Here is a 23,702-nt window from a genome sequence, read left to right on the forward strand (position 1 = left end):
TATACTCCGCCTTACTGGGCGGAACCAGCAGGCAGGCTTCACCAATGAAAACAGCAGCCTCAGGTACCTCCCACACCAATGGTCTTACAGCATTATTCAGGGTACCGTAATACCCCTAATACCGACTACCACACAGATATGGGGGGCTGAATGACCTCTTTCTGTACTGTAGGAATGCTATGGTTCTATGGACGTTCCCAGGTAAGGGTTTACCCAGCAATTGTCCAGAAGCGCTAACCTCCCCTGGACAATTGCACTGGGCTGGAAACCATTCAATGAAGCAATTTAAATTGTTAACTTTGGATGATTCTGTCAGCATTACACAAATAATTATTCTGAAAGAGTTAGAAGAAATGAAAGCATTTCTATTTTCAGTGTAACTATTTGAAAGACCCAGACCAGTTCCCAAATGGGACACCCCGAACACTCCAGAGTCCCCAGGGGACTATCCCAACTTAGCACCCCACACCCCCATGGTATTCCTCATCTACATAAGATTCCCCACCCCCCCTGACCTGACCCCCCCCCCTTGTCTGGCTCCCCTATCCTCCATGTCCGACTCCCTGACCTCCCGATATTCCGCCAATGACCAACCTCTCCATCCTCGCAACCCCATCCAGATACCTTAGATACTTACTTGCTCCCTGGCCTGTAACTTTCAAAGGGACCTTTAAACTCACCTGTTTTTCGGTAGCTAGTGTCATGAAAAAGGGGACATGTCCTCCATCACGCCACTTCTTTTGGACTTCAACGCTTGAGCTGGGGATGCGTTCCCCTGCTGAATCCCATCCGGTCCAAGTGAGGAAGGTCAGGGGAGACAGGTACTTCAGAGATTTAGTGGATACAGAGTGGCAAACCGATGCTGATTGCCACTCTGAGGAAGTTTTGGCCCCTCATATCCTTGAAGCAACGAGGGGTTCAAGGACATGATTCAAGGTTCGATTTAGCAATGTGACAAGTTTAGTTTACAACCTAAAAGTGGGTGAACATTTAATCATAAAACAATCAAGGTCGTGTTTATAAGTGCAAAACAGTTTCTCGGATTCTAGAGTTCAGCCACGATGATTTTAATGTGATGATTTAGAGACTATCCGCAGTAAACTGGACAAATTTATTAATGGGTAAATTGACAATGGATCATTGAGAATTGTTCAGAAAAAAAACTTACCATGATGCGGAGACATGCTATACTCTTGGGGAGCAAGAGATTGACTTGCTAAAATAATAGCCATGGACAACTAACAACTACAGAAAGAGATAGCATCAAACCAAAAGAAAAAGTAAAATAACCATGCAGAATATAGCACAGATCCTGGAAAGGAGAGACGCAGAGAACAGTAAAATAAAGGCAACAGGAACAAATATTTTGCAATTCTATTAGGAACAAGAGAGAAGACAGGAGCAGCGCTGACCCATTGAAAACTGATAATGTTGATGTTGGCTGAAATTCTCAGTTTGGGAGAACATGTTCTCCTGCAGGAGATAGAATCCCTACAGTGTAGAAGGAGGTCATTTGGCCATCAAAGCAGCACCAACCCTCCGAAAGAGCACCCCACCTAGGCCTGTTACCCCACCCAACCTTTGGACACTAAAGCGCAATTTAGCATGGTCAATCCACCTAACCTGCACATCTTTGTATGATGAATCGCAACGGATTTGAGCTTATGCTGGGAGTGCAATTCCAGAAGTGATTTACTATTCCTTTCCATGCAAATCTATGCATGGCGGCAATTGCGAGGGTTACCCATGAATCCCGTTAACAGTCAGCCATTTTGTTAGTCTGCAGCACGGCCTCCGCCACAACCCAATTCTGCAACCCCCCCCCCCAAGATTTTCTCGGTCACCCTTGATGTGTTGGGTATGCCGGGTCTGCGAGGGTTGCGTTTACTGCAGCAGTGAGAGAGACAGGCTTCCAACACTTGAAGCAATGCGACTCGATTTTAATGAACTCTTAACTATCATACATACTTTAACTGTGGGTTGACACTATGCCGACTTGACTGGAGGCCTGAGGCTAACCTGACCAGACTATCTTACTACCACATGGTGTATGTTCTAGTTGCTACTCATGGGCTCTGACTGTCTCAAAGGCTGGATCCCCAGAGAGCGGGAAAACTAGTGCCCTCTGGCTTTATAGTGGTCATGTCCTGTCTGGTGATTGGCTGCTGTGTTCTGTGTGTTCACTGGTCATCCTGTGTGTCAATCACTGCCTGTCTGTGCACCATCATATACCTGTGTGTATATTATGACAACCCTCTCCCCTCACGACTCCCCACCAGAGACCCCCATGAGAGAGACCCCCACCAGAGACACCCCATTACAGAGAGCCCCACCAGACACCCACCAGGAAAGAGAACCCCACCAAAGACTCCCCAATTACAGAATCCTTCACTAGGGACACCCCATGAGAGAGAGCCCCATCAGAGACACTTCATGATAGAGACCCTTGCCTGGAAACCCCCCATAAACCCAGCTGATGTTTTTCGCTTTCCAGAAATTGGCAGGTGCGGCTTCCTCTGCCTGAGCAAGCAGGTGACTTTTAAAGCAATGATTTGTTCCACTGCCTCTGCTTGGACTGCTCTCTATCTTCCAGGCAAGGGTCTCTCTTATGGGGCTTCCAGGCAAGGGTCTCTCCTGTGGGGGGCCTCTTGGCAGGGGTCTCTCCTATGGGGAGTTTCCAGGCAGGGTTCTTTCTTATGGGGGGTGGTCTCGCTCATGCATGGTCTCTGGTGGGGGTCTCTCTCATGGGAGTGTCAGGGTCCTTCCTGTAATTCAAAAGTTACAGGAGATAACACTCTGTTAATCTCTGCTAGTTTGAACAGAAGCTTCAGACTTTTCGGCACCAGAGAGCGAGTTGGGGTGCGACTCATTCGACTGATTGGCTGATGGCCAATGAATTGGCCAAAATGTCATACACTACCCAGTAACAGGTGGTGATTGGATCCTATCCCATTGCGATGGTTCTCAGAGACTGAGGGGGCAGTTTGACACCTGAAAGCAGAGAGACAAGGGCTATCTCTCTCCTCTCTTTCTCCAGAAAGGCTGTGAGTGCTGTATTCATGAAGTTGCAGATAACCTGAACAAATGAATCTACAGGGAAACCACAGCAGGCTGCAAGCAAAAACCAGGACTCTCGCTCTCTCCAGAAAGGCTGTGAGTGCTCTATTCATGAAACTACAGAGACCTGAAGGAATCTAGTTAAAACTTCAAATTGAAAGCAAAGTTTGAAGGGGAGTCAGGTGCTAGAAACACCCATCTGAAACAAAGACTTTTTTCTCTTTTGCTTATTTTTTTTACCCCTTTCCTCTCCCCCGTGTTTGACTGTCTTGTGTATGTGTGCAGAGGGTGGGGGCAAATTAAAATGGGGAATTAGGAATTAGATAATAGTTAACCAGTTGTATTTTCTGCATATTTTATTAGTGTTTTTGTTATAAATAAACAGTAATTGTGTTTAAACTTACACACCTGGTGACTGTAATTATTGGTCAGTTAGGGGCCAAAGACTTTGGGTATTTTTTCTATGAATTATTGGTTACTTTTTGTTAAAATGTATTTATTATTGTAGCCATTTGAGATGACCACCTGCGAAGGACCATGGGGATTATGGGCAACCCAGGACTCAGACAGATACAGAGCTCCTGTGTATTTGAAACGCAGGTAGCTAGACCTGATCAAAACCCCCACTCATTTGCATTTTAATGGCCCGTTTCCCAGAACAATTGGACTCCAATCAAGAAACCGATACAGCCATAGGCTGATCGGCACCACTCCCTTTACTCAGAGAGCCCAACTGCCAAGGTCAATGACCGCTAAGGACCCGCCCAACCACCAAGGCACCCGCACCTTTATTGGCCGAAATTGAAGGAAGTGATCAGAGCCCTGTCGAACTATCGGGTCCAAGGTTAAGGACCGCCCCAAAGAGCACAAAATCCCAGAGGGATTTTGGTTCCGGCCTGTGCCAGCCTCCTTTGAATACGGCCTGTGCCAGCCCAACTGCAGCATAATGACCAGACAGCCAAGTTCAAGACCAACGATCGCTACCTGACGGATGAGCTCAGCAGAGACAGAGCCACTTCTTCAAACCAGCCATGTGATCAAGATAAAGGCCTTAGCCACTTGCACAGTGCCGGTCGCCTGAAGTTAAGTATAGGTTATTGTAGTTGATAGGTGTAGTTTAACTTGTAGTATATTGTGCTTGCATGTCGAAGTAACCCTTGTGTGTAAACAGACCACCTTTGAACTTGAACTGACTAACGGGTTGTGTGGTCATTTGACCGATATACGGGAAAGCCTTGTGGTTCAGTAAGAGAAATAGAAACACCCACAGTATTGGCGACGCTGTTGGGACATAACATCATATCATAAAAAGAGCCTCAGTATCATATCGGCGACTCTAAAGAGCAACATTATTATAGTATTCCATTAAATTGGCAACATTACAAACATGTATCAAAACAGGTTACAGCGAACAAAAACCCCGGGAAACATAGTTTCAAACAATCAACTATACAGTTTTTATCGATTTTTCCTCTTTTTCACCCCCTATCCCCCGCATCAAACACCCCCCACCTTTCCTCAAACCCCCTGAAGAGCCCTTTAACTCATACTTTATCTTCTCTAATCGCAGGAAGTCGTACAGGTCACCCAACCAAGCCGCTACCCCCGGTGGCGATGTCAACCGCCACTCCAGCAAAATTCGCCGCCATGCAATCAGAGAGGCGAAGGCCAAGTCATCTGCCTTCCTCCTCTCCATCAGCTCCGGCTTCTCTGAAACCCCAAATATCGGCACCGAAGTATCCAAGTCCACTTCCTCCTCCACTATCCTGGCTAAGACCGCAAACAATCCCACCCAGATTCTTTCCAATTTTTCGCAACCCCAAAACATGTGCGTGTGATTCGCTGGCCCCTGCCCACACCTCTCACACTCATCTGCTACCATTATTGGTTAATTCACGTGTTGTGGCTCCAGCCCAAGTGGGACTGGAATTGACCACGCACTAGCCCAGGGTGCGTTACATAACTTGGGGCTCGTCTGGGATCTTTGGAACGATTAACGGCAAAGTTTGGGTACAGTATAATTTTTAAAAAAGAGTCGCCAGGCTTGTTGTGATATAACAGGATGGCTCTGGAAGCCGATAAGGGTTTTCTTCAGGTGGACAACTTATCTCTGGTTTATGTAAAAAGACAAGCTAGTTGAATTGGCAGGGAAACTAGGGAAGCTAGAAAGGTGGAGATAACGGAAGTGATTGCTCAACATTTAAATTTGAAAGCGGTGTTAGGAACACAGGAGGGCTCACAAAGTAGTGAAGTGTCAAAGACCTTTTCTGGTGGGAAAATTGAGCGCGAAAGAATTTGGTTGCAGTTCGAGCATGAAAGGGAATTAAAAAGAATAGAAAGACAAATGGACATGCAGCAAAAGGAAATGGAGATGCAGCAAAAAGAAAATGGAGATGGAAATGAGGGAGTTGGAATTAGAGAGAGACGAAAAAGCAAAAGAGAGAGAGTTCCAGCAGAAGGCACTGGAAATTAGAGGGGAGCTGCCAGAAATTAGACAGGAGCTTTAACTTAGAACAGAACCTAGTGGTGATCTGTTGAAATTTATACAGGCCCTTCCAAAATTCAAAGAGAAGGAGATAGAAACCGTTTTAGGGCTTTTGAGAAAATAGCTCAACCTGCTCAGCAGCGATAGTAAAATTGTGGTTTTGAGACTTCTCCCCACTTTTCCTGAACCTGGTTCCCTTGATCAGACACTGGGTGTATTTGATCAAGGGGTCTGCCCTGGAAGTTTGCAAGCAACCTCCTACAGGATTTTCTTCTCGGGTTTCCTGCATAGCGAGAGCCCAGTCCCTGTTGGGTGAATACCAGCAGCGACAACAATGAGACTCTTAAATAGGAATTACTTACCCACTGAAGGGGCCCAATGGCAAGAGAGCAGAAAGGCCATTTACAGGTCTTCCCATGTCATGGACTTAATTGGTGCCAATGCGGGATGGCAGCGGGGTTCCCACCCACCTGTGCACCCAATCACCTGCATCCCATCAGAAAATGCACCATGGGGGGAACCATTCAATTCTGTCTCTTTTGGGTCCTGCTAGTGTCAGTTAAAACCGCTCACTATTCCAGGGTCATTCTCTCGACTGCAAACTGTCTCCTTGAACCCCTCTTCCCTTCACCCTCACACTCAATAATTAGGTGGACCTCATGGACATGTCACTAAGATTGAGACGATCTGACCAGTTGCCTCCCCCACACTCCCTCCTCAGTCCTGAACTCACACCTTTCTCCAGTTTCACTCCTATCCACCTTCTCGGAGTTCAGCCTATGCATGAATCCACCTCCTGATCATTCTATGCTATTTCCACTAAACTGCTGGTCAAAGCTTCTCCTCCTGGTCATCTGTTAAGTTGATATTGTAAATGGTTCTATTCAGCTGTTGTCCCTCTCTCATTTACATCTTCCAGCCTCAGCCCTTTTGTTCATTTAAAAAAAAAACTTTGATCCCCATCCCCTGCCGTCCTTGTAAACTAACATTCCATCTCTCACCTCCCTTTCGCTCCAAAGTCTTTGAACATGTTGTTGCATCCCAAATGCAGCCATCTTTCCTGGAACATCATATTTGAATTCCTCCAGTTTTCCACCCATCACATTATCAAAATCGCTCTGATCAAAATCACAAATTGTACCCTGTATGACAAAGGTGAACATTGCCTCTTGACCCGTCTGCAGCCTTTGACACGGTGACCACAATATCCTCCTCCAACATCTCTCCACTCTTATCCAGCAGTGGGTCTGCTCTCACCTGGTTCGATTCTTATCTACCTAATTATAGCTTAATTCTTATCCACCTAATCATGTGCAATGGCTTCTCTCCCACACCGATGCATCTAGTGTCCCCAAGTATCTAGCCTTTGCCTACAGACAGACAGCGGGAAAAATAAAGTTTGGGTTGCCTCTGTTCCCTGTCCACATCGGCTGCCACTGTGCATCGGTGGTGGAAATGAAATGAAAATCGCTTATTGTCACAAGTAGGCTTCAAATGAAGTTACTGTGAAAAGCCCCTAGTCGCCACATTCCGGCGCCTGTTCGGGGAGGCTGTTACGGGAATTGAACCGTGCTGCTGGCCTGCCTTGGTCTGCTTTCAAAGCCAGCGATTTAGCCCTGTGGGTTGGGGGGACAAGGGAGGGAGTGAATGTTTAAGTTGGTGAATGGGGAGCCGATCAAGCGAGCTGCACAGTCCTCGATGGCATCGAGCTTCTTGAGCATTGTTGGGAGTTGCACTCATCCAGGCAAGTGGAGAGTGTTTCATCACACTCCTGACTTGTGTCCTGTAGGTGCTGGACAGGCTTTGGAGAGTTAGGAGGAGAGTTACTCACCTCAGAATTCTCTCTGAATGTTTGATGTTGCCACAGCATTTATATGGCTGGTGCAGCAGGTTTCTTGTCAATGGTGATCCCCCAGGATGTATATAGTGGGGGATCCAGTGATAGTAATTTCATTGAATGTCAAGGAGAGATGGTTAAATCTACTCTTGTTGGAGATTGCCATTGCCTGGCACTTGTGTGGTGCGAACGTAACCTGCCACTTGCCAGCCCAAGCCTGGATATTGTCCAGATCTTTCTGCATTTGGACATGGGCTGCTTCATTATCTGAGTCTTGAATGGTACTGAACATTGTACCATGGAATATTGAACAGACTCCTGAATGACCCTCTTATGAACTGAACTGATCTCTCCACATATCTTCTCTATTGAGTAATAATACTCTGTATGCTTCACCCGATGTCTATGTATTTGCATTGTGTATTTCTTGTATGTCCTATGTTTTTTCATGTATCGAACAATCTGTCCGGACTGTATCCAGAACAATACTTTTCATTGTACCTTGGTACACGTGACAATGTCTGGGGGGGGGGGGGGTTATGGGGGTCTGGGGAGGGGGGGTTGGGTGGGTGTCTGGGGATGGGGGGTTGGGTGGGTGTCTGGGGAGAGGGGGTTGGGTGGGTGTCTGGGGAGGGGGGGTTGGGGGGGGTGTCTGGGGAATGGGGGTTGGGGGGTCTGTGGAGGAGGTTTTGGGGGGGTCTGGGGAGGGGGGTTAGGGGCAGTCTGGGGAGGGGGAGTTTTGGGGTGATCTGGGGAGGGGGGGTTGGGGAGGGGGGTTTGGGGAGGAGGGGGGTTTGAGATGGGGGAATTTGGGGTTGGGGGGATTTGGGGGTGTCTGGGGATGGGGGGTTGGGGGTGTCTGGGGATGGGGGGTTGGGGGTGACAGGGCAGGGGGGTGACAGGGGAGGGGGGGTTTGGGGGTGACAGGGGAGGGGGGGTTTGGCGGGTGACAGGGGAGGGAGGGTTTGGGGGACAGGGGAGGGGGGTTGGGGGGGACAGGGGAGGGAGGGAGGGGGGTGGGGGGGACAGGGGAGGGAGGGAGGGAGGGGGGTTGGGGGGGACAGGGGAGGGAGGGAGGGGGGTTGGGGGGGACAGGGGAGGGAGGGAAGGGGGTTGGGGGGGACAGGGGAGGGAGGGAGGGAGGTTGGGGGGGGCAGTGGAGGGAGGAAGGGGGGTTGGGGGGACAGAGGAGGGAGGTTGGGGGGACAGGGGAGGGAGGGAGGGAGGGAGGAGGACAGGGGAGGGAGGGAGGGGGGGTTGGGGGGGACAGGGGAAGGAGGGGGGACAGAGGAGGGGGCACAGGGGAGGGCGTTGGGAAGACAGGGGAGGGAGGGGGGTTGGGGTGGACAGGGGAGGGAGGGAGGGGGTTTGGGGGGGACAGGGGAGGGGGACAAGGGAGGGGGGTTGGGGGGGACAAGGGAGGGTGTTTGGTGGGGCAGGGGAGGGGGGCAGGGGAGGAGGGTTTAGGGGGGACAGGGGAGGGGGGGTTTAGGGGGGACAGGGGAGGGGGGTTGGGGAGGGGGGAATTTTGGAGGTCTGGGGAGGGGGGGTGTTTGGGTGGGGAGGTGTTTGGGTGGGGGGTCTGGGGAGGGACAGGGGAGGGGGGGACAGGGGTTGGGGGTTTGGGGAGGGACAGGGGAGGGGGGGTTGGGGGGGACAGGGGAGTTGGGGGGGGACAGGGGAGGGTGGGTTGGGGGGGACAGGGGAGGGGGTCTGGGGGGACAGGGGAGGTTTTTTGGGGGGGCAGGGAGGGAGGGGGGTTGGGGGGGACAGGAGGGGGGGTTGGGGGGGACAGGAGGGGGGGTTGGGGGGGACAGGAGGGGGGGTTGGGGGGGACAGGAGGGGGGATTGGGGGGACAGGAGGGGGGGTTGGGGGGACAGGAGAGGGGGGGTTGGGGGGACAGGAGAGGGGGGGTTGGGGGGACAGGAGAGGGGGGGTTGGGGGGGACAGGAGAGGGGGGGTTGGGGGGGACAGGAGAGGGGGGGTTGGGGGGGACAGGAGAGGGGGGGTTGGGGGGGACTGGAGAGGGGGGGTTGGGGGGGACAGGAGAGGGGGGTTGGGGGGGACAGGAGAGGGGGTTTGGGGGGGACAGGAGAGGGGGTTTGGGGGGGACAGGAGAGGGGGGGTTGGGGGGGACAGGAGAGGGGGGGTTGGGGGGGACAGGAGAGGGGGGGTTGGGGGGGACAGGAGAGGGGGGGTTGGGGGGGACAGGTGAGGGGGGGGTTGGGGGGGACAGGGGAGGGGGAGGTTGGGGGACAGGGGGGTTGGGGGGCACAGGGAAGGGAGGGAGGGTTTTTTTGGGAGACTGGGGAGGGAGGGGGTGGGGGGGGACAGGGGAGGGAGGGGGGTGGGGGGGGACAGGGGAGGGAGGGGGGTTGGGGGGACAGGGGAGGGAGGGAGGGGGACAAGGGAGGGAGGTTGAGGGGGACAGGGGAGGGGGCTGGGGGGACAGGGAGGGGGTTGGGAGGGGACTGGGGAGGGAGGATTTCAGGGGTCTGGGGAGGGGGGGTTGGTGGGGTGGGGTCTGGGGAGGGGGGGTTGGTGGGGTCTGGGGAGGGGGGGTTGGTGGGGTCTGGGGAGGGGTGGTTTGGGGGGTCTGGGGCGGGGGGCGTGTTTGGCCGGGGTCTGGGGAGGGGGTGTGTTTGGCTGGGGTCTGGGGAGGGGAGTGAGGTCTGGAAAGGGGGTGGTCTGGTGGTTTGGGTGGGGGGTTTGGAGGGGTCCAGGGGGCTTTGGGGGTGTCTGGGAAGGACGGTTTGGAGTGTCTGGCGAGAGGGGGGTTTGGGGGTTCTGGAGGGAAGGGGAGATTTGGGGGTTGTCTGGGGAGGGAGAAGGGTTTGGGGGGATCTGGGGAGGGTAGGTGGGTTTGGGGGGGTTTGGGGAGGGGGATAGTTTGGGGGGTCTGGGGAGGGTTGGGAGGGTTTGGGGGGGCTGATGAGGGGTGCTGTTTGGCTGGGGGGGGCTGTTTGAGTGGGGGTCTGGGGAGGGGGGCAGTTTGGGTGGGGGTCTGGGGAGGGAGGCTGTTTGGATGGGGGGTCTGGGGAGGGGGGGTGTTAGTTTGGGTGGGGGTCTGCAGAGGGGGGTCTGCAGAGGGGGGTGTGGGGAGGGGTGGGGAGGAGTGGGAGCGGCCACTCAGCGGGGGGGAGGGGAGACACGCACCAAACCGCATCTCTAATTTCTCTTTCCTCACCCTGAGCTGCACCGGGATTTCCGTCAGTCCCGGATGTGGACGTTACCCCGGCAACCGGTCAAACATGGAGCAAGAACTTGGTGAGTTAAATATCGAGTGAGAGGAAGCGTGTGATAAAAAGTGTGAGTGAGAGCGGAAAAGTGTTTGTGAATGAGAGTTTGTAAGAAATTGTGTGAGAGTGAATGAGAATGAGTGTGAGAGAGAGAGAGAGAGTATGAAAGAGTGAGTGTGTGGCTGAGAGTGAGTGAGTGGGTGAGAGTGAGTGGGTGAGAGTGAGAGAGAGTGAGTGAGAGTGAGTGAGTGAGAGTGAGTGAGTGAGAGTGTGTGGGTGAGAGTGAGTGGGTGAGAGTGAGTGAGTGAGAGTGAGTGGGTGAGAGTGAGTGAGTGAGAGAGAGTGAGTGAGAGAGAGTGAGTGAGTGAGAGTGTGTGGGTGAGAGTGAGTGGGTGAGAGTGAGTGAGTGAGAGTGAGTGGGTGAGAGTGAGAGAGAGTGAGAGTGAGTGAGTGAGAGTGAGTGGGTGAGAGTGAGTGAGTGAGTGAGAGTGAGTGAGTGAGAGTGTGTGGGTGAGAGTGAGTGGGTGAGAGTGAGTGAGTGAGAGTGAGTGGGTGAGAGTGAGTGAGTGAGAGAGAGTGAGTGAGAGAGAGTGAGTGGGTGAGAGTGAGTGAGTGAGAGTGTGTGGGTGAGAGTGAGTGGGTGAGAGTGAGTGAGTGAGAGTGAGTGGGTGAGAGTGAGTGAGAGAGAGTGAGTGAGAGAGAGTGTGTGGCTGAGAGTGAGTGAGTGAGTGGGTGAGAGTGAGTGAGTGAGAGTGTGTGGGTGAGAGTGAGTGAGTGAGAGTGAGTGGGTGAGAGTGAGTGAGTGAGAGAGAGTGAGTGAGAGAGAGTGTGTGGCTGAGAGTGAGTGAGTGAGAGTGAGTGGGTGAGAGTGAGTGGGTGAGAGTGAGTGAGTGAGAGTGTGTGGGTGAGAGTGAGTGGGTGAGAGTGAGTGAGTGAGAGTGAGTGGGTGAGAGTGAGTGAGAGAGAGTGTGTGGCTGAGAGTGAGTGAGTGAGAGTGAGTGGGTGAGAGTGAGTGAGTGAGAGTGTGTGGGTGAGAGTGAGTGAGTGGGTGAGAGTGAGTGGGTGAGAGTGTGTGGGTGAGAGTGAGTGAGTGAGAGTGTGTGGCTGAGAGTGAGTGAGTGAGAGTGTGTGGCTGAGTGAGAGTGAGTGAGTGAGAGTGAGTGAGTGAGAGTGTGGCTGAGAGTGAGTGAGTGAGAGTGTCTGGGTGAGAGTGAGTGAGAAGTACGCAAAAGAGTGTGCACTGGGCCGGAAAATGAGAAATAGAAAGCATGTCCAAGAGAGAGGGATTAAGTATGTCTGAGGGGGTGAGTGTGTGAGAAGGGTGTGAGGAGGGAGAGTGGAAGTGTGCAGGTAGTTCTCGATATTGACATTCGAGTTACAACAAACTGCACTTACACTGCTTGTCAAGTGACACCCTGGGCGTGATTCTCCACTCCCGCGCCAGTTGGGAGAATCGCCTGGGCCCCCAGAATTTCCCACGACGCCGGTCCGTCGCCCTCCCGCGATTCTCCCAAGCGGCGAGAACAGCCCCGTCGAGCTCCGCGCGGCGCAGGCCGGAGAATCGCCCGAGACACCCAAAATGGCGATTCTCCGGCACCCATGCTATTCTCAGGCCCGGATGGGCCGAAGTCACGACGGCGTGACCCCAGTTCACGCCGTCGCCGTTCACACCTGCTTTTGATTGGCTGACGCTGAGCAGGGAGGTGGTGAGCGGACTGTTGCGCAGCGCCTGGAGACCGGGTCGGCTTACCCGAGAAGGCTGCGGCCAAAGGGGGGGTGCGGGAGAGTGTGCAGGGGGGTGGGGGTGGGAGAGTGTGCAGGGGGGTGGGGGGTGGGAGAGTGTGCAGGGGGGTGGGGGGTGGGAGAGTGTGCAGGTGGGGGGGGGGTGTGCAGTTGGGAGGGGGGGTGCGGGAGAGTGTGCAGGTGGGGGGGGGGGAGAGTGTGCAGGTGGGGGGGGTGGGAGAGTATGCAGGTGGGGGGGTGGGAGAGTGTGCAGGTGGGGGGGGGAAGAGTGTGCAGGTGGGAGGGGGAGGGGGTGTGCGGGAGAGTGTGCAGGTGGGGGGGGTGGGAGAGTGTGCAGGTGGGGGGGGTGGAGAGTGTGCAGGTGGGAGGGGGAGAGTGTGCAGGTGGGAGGGGGGGTGGGAGAGTGTGCAGGTGGGAGGGTGGGTGGGAGAGTGTGCAGGGTGGGGTGGGAGAGTGTGCAGGTGGGAGGGGGGGTGCGGGAGAGTGTGCAGGTGGGGGTGTGTGTGTGGGAGAGTGTGCAGGTGGGAGGGGAGGTGTGGGAGAGTGCAGGTGGGGGGGGTGGGAGAGGGTGCAGGTGGGAGGAGGGGATGAGGGAGTGGCGTGCAGGTGGGAGGGGGGTGAGGGAGAGTGTGGATGGTATCGTCCATCCGCGGATGCCACAGGTCAGCCGCCCTGATATGGCAGGCCGGTGATGAGGACACGGCCGCAGGGTGCGTGTGGCTGATGGGCACAGGAGAGTGGCACACTGGTGAGTAGTACGGTGTGAACTGACCGTTGGGCGCAGACAGTGACCAGGTTTGCCTTACGTCTACCACTACGTCTAGGTGTGTTCCCAGATGGTACAGCAGGAGTGGAGGTGGACTGCTGTGAGTCACGCCCTTCGGCATGGCTCCCCGTCGGCACGCGTTTCCTGGGGCGGCCCGGCTTCGATGGGCCAGGCTGCTCGGGCGTGCTGGATGGCGTGATGCCACCCTGACCTGCCCGCTCCCCACCAGATGCGCCAGGGACGGAACGGGGAGAGAACCTCCTCCTCCCTCGGGGAGCCCGGTGGCCCCCGGGCCTCACAGTGACCCGGGAGCCTCATCACTTATCTGCCCAACCGAGGTGGGTGTCTCTGTGATGGTGAACGGTGTGGGAGACAGCAGTGCCGCAAGCTCGAGGTCACCATCCGTCAAGAGGTCTGGTGTGTACTGGTCCCCCTCATGGCCTGGCGCAAGCTCCATGCGGGCCATGTCGTCTTGACCTCCAGTTCGATCCAGCGGGTGTGTGGCCGTGATGTGGGCTTCGGCAAGACTGTCCACCCTGTGCCCCTCACTAATGTCTGTCCCGGAGGTCTCAGCGTCCCGGTCCTGTGTCCCAGACTGTGGGGTCTGCCCTCCTGTCCGACCGACTGCCAACCTCTTGCGTGCGTCCTTGGGTGCAGTTGCGGTGGGCGATGTTGCGCTGCTTCCTGGGCGAGACGTCCCTGAAGGTTCGGCGGATGGCCCTAGAAAAGATTCGGGATTCGTTAGACACGGTGGCCCGGGTGTATGGTGGTGGTGGGTGCACAGTGTGAGGGGGGGGAATCGGGGGTGCAGTGGCCAGAGTGTGAGGGTGGATGGGATCGGGGGTGCAGTGGCCAGAGTGTGAGGGGGGATGGGATCGGGGGTGCAGTGGCCAGAGTGTGAGGGGATTGGGGGTGCAGTGGCCAGAGTGTGGGGGGGAGGGGATCGGGGGTGTAGTGGCCAGAGTGTGAGGGGGGGCGATGACGGGTTGGGGGTGGGGAGGACATGCAGGGTTCTCTCACTTGCTTCTGCGCCTCCGACCTGGCATGGCGCGACCTCCCGGGTGGCGGATCCCCCAGCGAGGTCCAGGGCCCTCTGCGCGTGAACAGTTGGGGGGTGCAGGACCGGAGAACCCCCTCCGGTTCTCATGCACTCACACTGGTTGTGCGCTGTCTTGTCCTTGGGGGGGGGGGGGGGGGGGGGTGGCGGTTGGATAAAGCATCATCATCAGACGGGTATCATCAGGGCTTGCAGATATAGACAACATTGTTGCTGGTTCAGGAGACAGCACGCCATGGCTTCGCTCCAGGGGGGTCCCGGGGCTCATGTGTGGGTCGAGTAGATAGTTGGGCACCGTGACCCCCCCAAACATCGCCCCTGATGCCCCAGTCCCCCCCAACACTCACAACCGCTCCTGGTCCCCCCCCCCCCCAGCACTGCCGCTGATGCCCCAATCCCCCCAACATTCCCAACCCCCCCCCCCCGTGCGGGGGGGGGGGGGCGCTGGGGGCACCCTCATGGCACTTAGCCTGGCAGCCCGGGTGAGGTCTTCTTGCGGCACTGCTCCCCCGTCCGGGGGGTCTGCCCCACAGCACTGACTGCAGTGCCCACCTCCCGCCAGCCGCGCCTCACCGGGCTGGATGGCTGGCGATGCCCGCGTCTTGGGCAGAGGGTGTCCCTTCTCCGTTCCACCTCATACACCAGGGTGTCCAGGTCCGTGTCCCGGAACCTGGGTGCGGCTCTTCGGGGCTCAGCCATCTCCTCTCGTCTCCTCCGGGTCCTCTGTGCGCGGATCGCGCAATTTATGACGCAGCGCTGCACCATTTGGGCGTCGCGCGGTGACGACGCGGCCTTCGCGGCACGCCCCCCGAGGTTCTCGCGGCCCCGATCCTAGCCCATTTTCGGGCCCTGAATCGGTCGGGATCGGGGCCGTTTCACGACGGCGTTCACGATGGCGTGGGCACTTCGGCGCGTGAGTGGAGAATCCCGCCCCCTGTTTCGGATTTAAGACATTGATTCAGACTTTACGACTGTGCCAGCTCATTTATATTTGTATTATATGTATATACTTCTCGTCGTAAATGCAGCCTTGTCTGAAACAGAGTAAAATAATCCAACATCTGGTCAATGGGTTGCTGAAGCAGAAAGAGTGGTTTAAAGACAGGGAGGAGTAACCCCATTATAACCTAAAAAGGAATGAATTTTAAATATTTTCCCAAAACAGGTTTGGGGGGTGGAATTCTCCGGCGTTTACGACGGCGTGGACACTCTGCCGCGGGATTGGAGAATCCTGCCCGGGATTCTCCGGGCCCCTAGGCGCGTGTTTCTCGGTCGCGCACCGTTCGCTTGCAGCAGGATTCTAAAGTTCCGCCGCTTGTCACTGGGATTTCCCATTGAAACCATTCCACACTGCCTGGAAACCCGTTGGTGGGAGCGTGCTGCCAGCGGGAAAAGTGAATCCTGATGGCTGAAGAATTATGACCCTGGTTTTTCGGATGTGAAGAGTTCACACTTGACTGACTCAGCTCAGAGCTGTGCCGTGCTATCCAGTGGCTGTGTGATGGTGCCAGGCCCTCAAAATATTGCAGGTTATAAACTTTCACACTAGGGGCGAAATCTCCATTCAAAAAGGACAAGGAGCATCACAATGTAACACTGCTAGGGCCACGGTACATCAGGGATGTTGGATGACTGGGTCATCCTGATTTTAATGTAGTCGATACCTGGAAATGTGTGAAAGTAGACTGCGTGAGCATGGTTTAGTAGATTATGTCCTTTGTTGATTGTTACAATACATCAGATTTCCTCCTTTTTCTGTTTGTCAAAATAAACAGAGAAAAAAGATGATGATACAGCCTTTGAGACCCAAGCTTCTGATGATTTTGATTACCTGCAAGATGAAAATTATGCGCAAGAAGCTGAAACAGCAGCTCCAATTGAAGAAGGAGGTGAGAAACCAGGACCATTGTGTCTATGTCTTTTCAGATTTTTTGTCATGCTTCATTGCAGGAGTCTGTACACGTTTATTCAGTCTCTTCTTTTCAAAATACCCTCGTCCTTTTTTCAAGACCCTCCTGGGCTTTGTCCCTCCCTAACTCTGTAACCTTCTCAATCCATGAAACCTCTGAGCTCCAATTTGGGCCTCTGGTGCATCCTTCATTTCAATTGCTCCACCCTTGGTGGCCATGCTTCAGGTGCCTGACCAGAAATCTCTCCCGCTCTGACTGCTAGCTGTTAGCGCGTTTTGGATGGATTTTGCAGGTTGATAATCCACCTGGTTTGCTGCTATATGAACCCATCTTCCTTGACCACCAAGTCCTGGGGTAGGAGCCGAACTTGAAGCTTCTGGCTCAGAGGCAGGAACACTACTCACTGCACCACAAGACCTATCAGTAATAGTACTGAAGGGGAAAAAAATTGGCACAACAGCTTACGGCAACAAATGTATCTCCAGATAAAAGAAAATGTAGGAGATAGGTTAAGATCTTTCTGAAATGCAAAAAAATACTGTGACCTCATCCAGGAACATTGGAACACAAGTTGGCGATTCAGGTTCTTTAGCCAGTTCTGCCATTCGGTCAGATCAATGCTAATCTATACCTCAGCTTCATTTCCCTTCCATTGATCTATATCGTTAGGTATTCTTTATCAGATTTTTTTTTTTTAATTTGGAGTAACCAATTAATTTTTTCCAATTAAGGGGCAATTGAGTGTATTCAATCCACCTACCTTGCACATCTTTGGGTTGTGGGGGCGAGACCCACGCAAACATGGGGAGAATGTGCAAACTCCACACGGACAGTGACCCAGAGCTGGGATTGAACCTGGACCTCGGCGTCGTGAGATTGCAGTGCTAACCACTGCACCACCGTGCTGTCCTCTTCTTTATCAGATATGACTATCTTTATCTGCTCATTGTCACTGAAGAGCTCTGGGCACCCATTCTGTCACAGTGATTTGAAGATTACATCCAACATCCAGATTTCAATTTCCAGAACATCCTCCCCTACAATGATTGTTTAAATGGCGTAGTGGTATTATCGCTGCACTAGTAATCCAGAGACCCAGAGTCATGCTCTGGGAACCTGGATTTGAATCCCGTCATGGCAGAGGGTGAAATTCGAGTTCAATAAAAATCTGGAATTAAATGTCTAACGGTGACTGTGAAACCTTTGTCGATTGTCGTAACAACCCAACTGGTTCACTAATATCCTATAAAATATTATAGAATCATAGAATTTACAGTGCAGAGGGAGGCCACTTGGCCCATCGGGTCCGTACCGGCTCTCGGAAAGAGCACCTCACTTAAGCACTCACCTCCACCCTATCCCTGTGAACCAGTAACCCCACCTAACCTAAGAGCAATTTAACATGGCCAATCCACCTAACCTGCATATCTTTGGACTGTGGGAGGAAACCGGAGCACCCGGAGGAAACCCACGCAGACAGGGGGAGAACGTGCAAACTCCACACAGACAGTGACCCAAGCCGGGAATCGAACCTGGAGCTGTGAAGCAACCGTGCTAACCACTGTGCTACCGTGCTGCCCTGGTCTGGCCTACATGTGACTCTTAAATGCCCTCCGGTATGGGCAATAAATGTAGGCACAGCCAGCGTCACCCACATCCCATGAACGAATGAAGAAAAGTTAAATTGTCTGTGGCTTGATCTAAATGCTGGATCTCCATGACCGCAAACTGCATCTAATGTAATGTGAATGGAATTCTGACAACTCCCGTCTCCACCCAGTTTTCCAGTTGCAATCGTCTGATTTGCGTGAATAAATCCGATGAACTCAGGAAAATCCCTCCATATCTACTTGTTGCCATGTTGTTTTTACATTTATTCCTGGTGTTTTTGGCAGAATGGGCAGCACAGTGGCCTCACAGCGCCAGGGACCAGAAGTCGATTCCAGCCTTGGGTGACTGTCTGTATGCAGTCTGCATGTTCTCCACGTATCTGCTTGGGTTTCCTCCAGGTGCTCCAGTTTCCTCCCACAGTCCAAAGATGTGCAAGTGTTGCATGGATTGGCCATGTTAAATTGCCCTTTGGTTAGGTGGGGTTACTGGTTTACGGGGTAGGGTGAGGTGAGGTGCTCTTTCCAAGAGTCGGTGCAGACCCAATGGGCCAGGTGGCCTCCTTCTGCACTGTAAATTCTATGATCTATGAAAGTTAAAGAAAAAAAAGCAGCATTTGTGAGTTTCGTCTGAATGACTATCATACTTACCAGGTGAAATTAAAGAAACTTATTTGCAAGGTAGATTGAAGATCAAGGTCGGAAAGCTGATGCATTGTGAGGAGAGGTGGGAGAGAAGCTGGGACTGGTAGAGAATGGCAGGGAAACTGTGAACTGGGTGCTAAGAAGTGTGAAAGAGCAGAAAACTGTGGAAGTCATGAGTTGGTTCAAAAACAGATTCAGGAACTGAAAGATCATTTGAATCAACGGCAGAGCCTTCTGTTTGCTGTAATGGGTCAACAGGTGGAGAATAGAAAAGATCAGGGGCGGGATTCTCCCATTCGGTGGCAGAGTGTCCACACCGTCTGAAACGCCATCGCGTTTCACGACGGTGTGAGCGGGCCACTGGGAGTACCGATTCTGGCCCCTACAGGGGTCCAGCACGGCGCTGGAGAGGTTCACGCCGCTCCAGCCTCCCATCCCGGCGCGAACTGTGCGCCGTGGGATCCGAGCGTTCGCAGTGGCGCCGGCGCCAACCAGTGCATGCGTGGTGGCCTCGCTCAACGTGCTGGCCCCGCGCAACATGGTGCGGCAGTTCAGGGGCCGGCGCGGAAGAAAATAGGTCCGGGGAGCGAGATGCCGGTCTGCCGATCGGTGAGCTCCAATCGCGGGCCAGGGAGAATCCCGCCCAAGGGGAGGAAATAGAATATACTGAAATATGGATTTGGATTTTGTTTATTGTCACGTATACCGAGGTACAGTGAAAAGTATTTCTCTGCGAGCAGCTCAACAGATCATTAAGTACATGAAAATAAAATAAAAGAATAGAAATACATAATAGGGCAACACAAGGTATACAATGTAACTACATAAACACCGGCATCGGATGAAGCATACAGGGGTGCAGTGTTAATGAAGTCAGTCCATAAGAGAGTTGTTTAGGAGTCTGGTAACAGCAGGTAAGAAGCTGTTTTTGAGTCTGTTCGTGCGTGTTATCAGACTTTTGTCTCCCCTGCCCGATGGAAGAAGTACAATATTATTCAGTATGGCTGTAAGGTTCAGGATTTTGAAGTACAAAACCCTTCTAATTAAGACAAACTCTTCAATCTGAATGCTTTATTCCCAACACTAGGTTCCTTAGCTGTGTTAGACCTTTACAAGGTACCAATAATTGGTATTTATGAATCAAGTGGAATTTATTAAGCAAGATTTTACATATACTTAATAAAAAGCAGTGAAGACAACATAGAAGTTTCTCATAGAAAACCTACAATGCAGAAGGAGGCCATTCGGCCCATTAAGTCTCCACCCACTCTCTGAAAAAGCACCCTAACCAGGCTCCCACCCAATCCCTGCAACCTCATACCCCAATTTAATCCACACATCCCTGGACACGAAGGGACAATTTGGCATGGCCAATCCTCCTAACTTCCACACCTTGGACTGTGGTAGGAAACCGGAGACCTCCGAGGAAACCCACGCAGACACGGGGGGAATGTGCAAACTCAACACAGTCATCCAAGGCCAGAATTGAACCCGCTCCCTGGTGCTCCATTGTGCCTCCATGCCGTCCATTCTCATCTCTCAAGATCCCTGGAAAGCTTGGTGTTGTCAGCATAGGCGATGTCTCTCTTCTCTGTCTTTGAAATGATGTTGAACTGTGTCTAGAAGAGTCATTCCCCAGAAGCCATGGTCATACTATGTCAATGGGTACTCTAATTCCCTAACTTTTATCCTCACAACTCACTATCCGGCACTCCCTTTTTTGGAGATGGTCTAAAGTTCACTCCTTCTATTGGCTTTAGGATGCAATTCACCTTGTGATACCCCACCTTTGCAACATCCTTACTTTTTGGGCCATAAACTCCAGAAGAAACTATTCCATGACAAACAAGTGGCATGTTTCCTCTTGATCGCAAACAGAGATAAATAAAAGGGGTGATTTAATGGCCACATCGCCCTCGAGTGAGAGTGCGGCGCGGCCGTTAGATAGCGAGTGCAGCCAAAATCAGGAACCGTGCAGGGTGCCAATCAGTTTGGGATCTAACCGGCTCGCTCCTGTTGGCAAGATGAGGATCCCGCCACGACATGGCGAGAAACCAGTAATCACCAATTAAAGCCAATTTCCATACAATTAACAGGATTGGCACCCTATCTAACGGCCTCCGTGAACTAACTGCCTTCCTCCGCAAGTGGTCATGTGGGTGCTGATTAACACCTTTTTAAAAACGTGAAGCTAGCAGAGAAGCTACTATGGCGATCCGAGGAGGTGAGTAGCCATCGCCGCTCCCGACTGGGGTTGTTGGTCCAGCGCTCGGGGCGGCAGGGGTGGGTGGGGAAATACAACAGGACGGGACAGGGTGGGAGGAAAGAGGGTGAATATCCCAGGAGGGGACGAGGCCGTGGTGGGGGCGGGGGGTTATGGGACTGGGGCGAAGAGCCCCTGAGTGCAGAACAGGGGTAGCCTGGGTGGGGGGTTATCCCTGGGCAAGGGGTGGGTGGGTGGGGCTCCCTACACCATAGGTCCACCGTGCCACCTCCTGGATCGTTCGTATGCCTAATGGGGCAGCTCTAGCTACTGCCTATCTGTCCCACTGACCTCCCATCATAACCCACACTGACCATGGTGGCCTACGGGCACACAGCTGAGGGCTATGCCAATAGGGAATTGGCAATCGTAGTAATGTGAGCACTTCACAACCCCCAAGTGGATTCCTGTGGGTAGATGTGCCATGTTGCATGTGAGAGTTACTGTCCCGCATCCAAACCAGACCGTGAGGCCTGAACACGCCGCCTGAACATCAGAGGCTTCAGTACCACAGAGGCAGAAGCCAACATCCAACACCCCAGAGCTGGGCCTCAGCACTGGCGACATCCCTGCAAACAGAGGGTGGGTGTGTGGACTGGGGTGTGAACTAGTGCCCGGTCCAGGTAATGTTATCAGCGGGTGTCTGGGGTCCGGAGTCAGGTGCCGGGGGCTCCCGCTGTGTCCGGGGACTCGTGTGCAGGGCGTGTTGGATGGCACCCTGAGGGATGGCAAGGGATGTGAGGTTGGTGGGGGAGGGGATTGGGGTGGTGGTGGTGGGGGAGGGGGGGGGGGTGGAGCCGTGGGGGAGGGGGGGTGGAGCTGTGGGGGAGGGAGGGGGTGGAGCCATGGGGGACTGAAGAGTACTGGCCTGGAAGCCATAACTGATCCTCACCCTTGTCCATGCCTTACAGATATTACACGAGATGGATGATATCTTGGATCCTGCCCCTGCAGAAGCTGCCCTCACAGTGCTGGTGGCAGGCGAGACCGGACACCAGAGAAGGCAGAGGCAGCAGCGTCAACAGAGGCTTGAGGTGGTGGCTCATGTGCACGGGCCTGTCCCGGACCCTCAGGACCCGATTGCCCATCAGGCCAGGGAGGAACCCAGAGGGGAAGGCCGGCGACGGCCCAAGGTGTACGAGCATTGCTGGTCCTTCGAACAGATGACAGATAACATGTGCTGCAGGAGGCTCTGCCTCAACAAGGGGATGGTGCAGCACCTGTGCCATGTCCATGTGGAGGAGGAGGATACCCGCTCCCAGTGGCCGTCAAAGTCACCACAGCCCTGAACCTTTACACCTCGGGTTCATTCCAGGGCTCGGGTGAGGACTGTGTGGCATATAAGGGCAGCACGGTAGCATAGTGGTTAGCATAGTTGCTTCACAGCTCCAGGGTCCCAGGTTCGATTCCCGGCTTGGGTCACTGTCTGTGCGGAGTCTGCACATTCTCCCCATGGCTACCTGGGTTTCCTCCGGGTGGTCCGGTTTCCTCCCACAGTCCATAGATGGGCAGGTTAGGTGGATTGGCCATGTTAAATTGCCCTTCGTGTCCAAAAAGATTAAGTGGGGTTCCTGGGTTACGGGTGTGGGCTTAAGTGGGGTGCTAATTCCAAGGGCCAGTGCAGACTCGATGCACTGTAAATTCTAAGATTCTATGATATCCCAACCAACAGCCCACAAGTGCATCCGTGAAGTCATGGATGCCCTGTTTGCCAGGGCAGTTAACTATATTAACTGTGACCTGGACCAAGCCGAACAGGCTGCCCGGGTAGCAAAATTCTCCACTGAAGCCGGAATGCCTGAGGTCAAGGGGGTAATAGATGGCGCGCATGTACCCTTCATCAACAGAAACTGGTTCTACTCCCTGAATGTTCAACTTGTGTGCGACCACCATTTGAAGATCATGTACAAGTGTACACGCTTCCCAGATGGTATGCATGACAGTAGTGCATGGGGCAGTTGGAGGTCCCCGGCATTTTGAGGGACACCCCAGGGTGACCAGTTGGTTCTTGGGGTGTAAGGGGTACATGCTGAGGACCTGGCTAATGACGCCAGTGCGGAGGCCAGAGACTGAGGAAAAGACCCGAAAAAATTAGGCCTATGTGGCCACCCGGTCTGCCATTGAGCGGTGCATCAAACTGCTTAAAATTTCTTTCCGATGCCTCAACCAATCCAGTGGTGCACTGCGGTAATTCCCCCCAGAAGATCCCCCGCTTTGTACTGGTCTGCTGTGCCCGCCACAACCTGAGTCAGCAGTAGAGATGGAGGAGGAGGGACATATGGCCTCATCAGAGGAGGACGAGGATGAGCTGGACCAGGAGGGACTGGAAGACGAGCCCAGAGAGGACCCACAGGACCAGCCGGAGGATGGAAATCAGGCTGCGGTAGCAAGGATCTGGCATACCTGGAGGGCCAAAGAGGCCTCATCCACCCCGCTTCACATAAGATGCTACTTTGTCTGTCATCTCACTCTCCCCACCCCTCTGCTACCCACAGTCCCAACACACCCATGCCCCCATCACCTGCCTGGCCCACCTCAGCTTCCTGCCCCCCCACCCATTCCCCACCCCCCAACTGCCGTGTTTCACCCTCCCAGGGTTTGTGTTACATCACTCCATGGTAATGGTCTGTGTCGGCACTGTCAGCGTGTCCATGTCAAAGGCAGGAGTGTGATGATAACCCACTGTGAGCTCAGCATTGGTGCTCGACTCTCTATGAAATAGTCTGACTCCGGTCTATCTGCTAAGTGCACGCTCAGGCCCGTCACCTGCACGTGGTGGAGGGGAGAGGGAGTTGAATAACGTGCCAGAGGCTTCACATGTCTCGGGTGCAACATCTTTTATTGTTGTACACTTGTGACCCCAACTGTTCCAAACCCCGATGGTGTGGCTCCCCTTCCACCCCCGTTCCTTCCCTACAGCACACCCCTCCGCCTTCTCTACCTAGGTGCCCTTTCATCGATCCTCTAGCTGTTTGGCCCTCCGTGCAAAGTCGCTACATCAGTGATGGAGGCAGCTTGCTGCTTACCACGTCCTGTGGCCTTTGATGCCCCTGGCACATGTCCTCTTCAGGCATTGGGGCCGGAGCGCTCCA

The 23,702-nt window shown here is 53.8% G+C and overlaps 1 protein-coding gene across 1 annotated transcript in view; it reads left to right on the forward strand.

Moving 5' to 3' along the window:
* Window positions 1-10,538: 10,538 nt before the first annotated feature.
* The window catches only part of LOC140428191 (cilia- and flagella-associated protein 44), a 371,239-nt gene continuing 358,075 nt past the window's right edge, over window positions 10,539-23,702 (forward strand). The window contains exons 1-2 of the mRNA XM_072514361.1: window positions 10,539-10,647; window positions 15,961-16,074. Coding sequence (XP_072370462.1) covers window positions 10,632-10,647; window positions 15,961-16,074 — 130 coding nt within the window. The 5' untranslated portion in view covers window positions 10,539-10,631. The remainder of the gene's footprint in view (window positions 10,648-15,960; window positions 16,075-23,702) is intronic.

This window comes from Scyliorhinus torazame, chromosome 8 (genome assembly GCF_047496885.1).
Source record: "Scyliorhinus torazame isolate Kashiwa2021f chromosome 8, sScyTor2.1, whole genome shotgun sequence".
Classification (NCBI taxonomy): domain Eukaryota; kingdom Metazoa; phylum Chordata; class Chondrichthyes; order Carcharhiniformes; family Scyliorhinidae; genus Scyliorhinus; species Scyliorhinus torazame.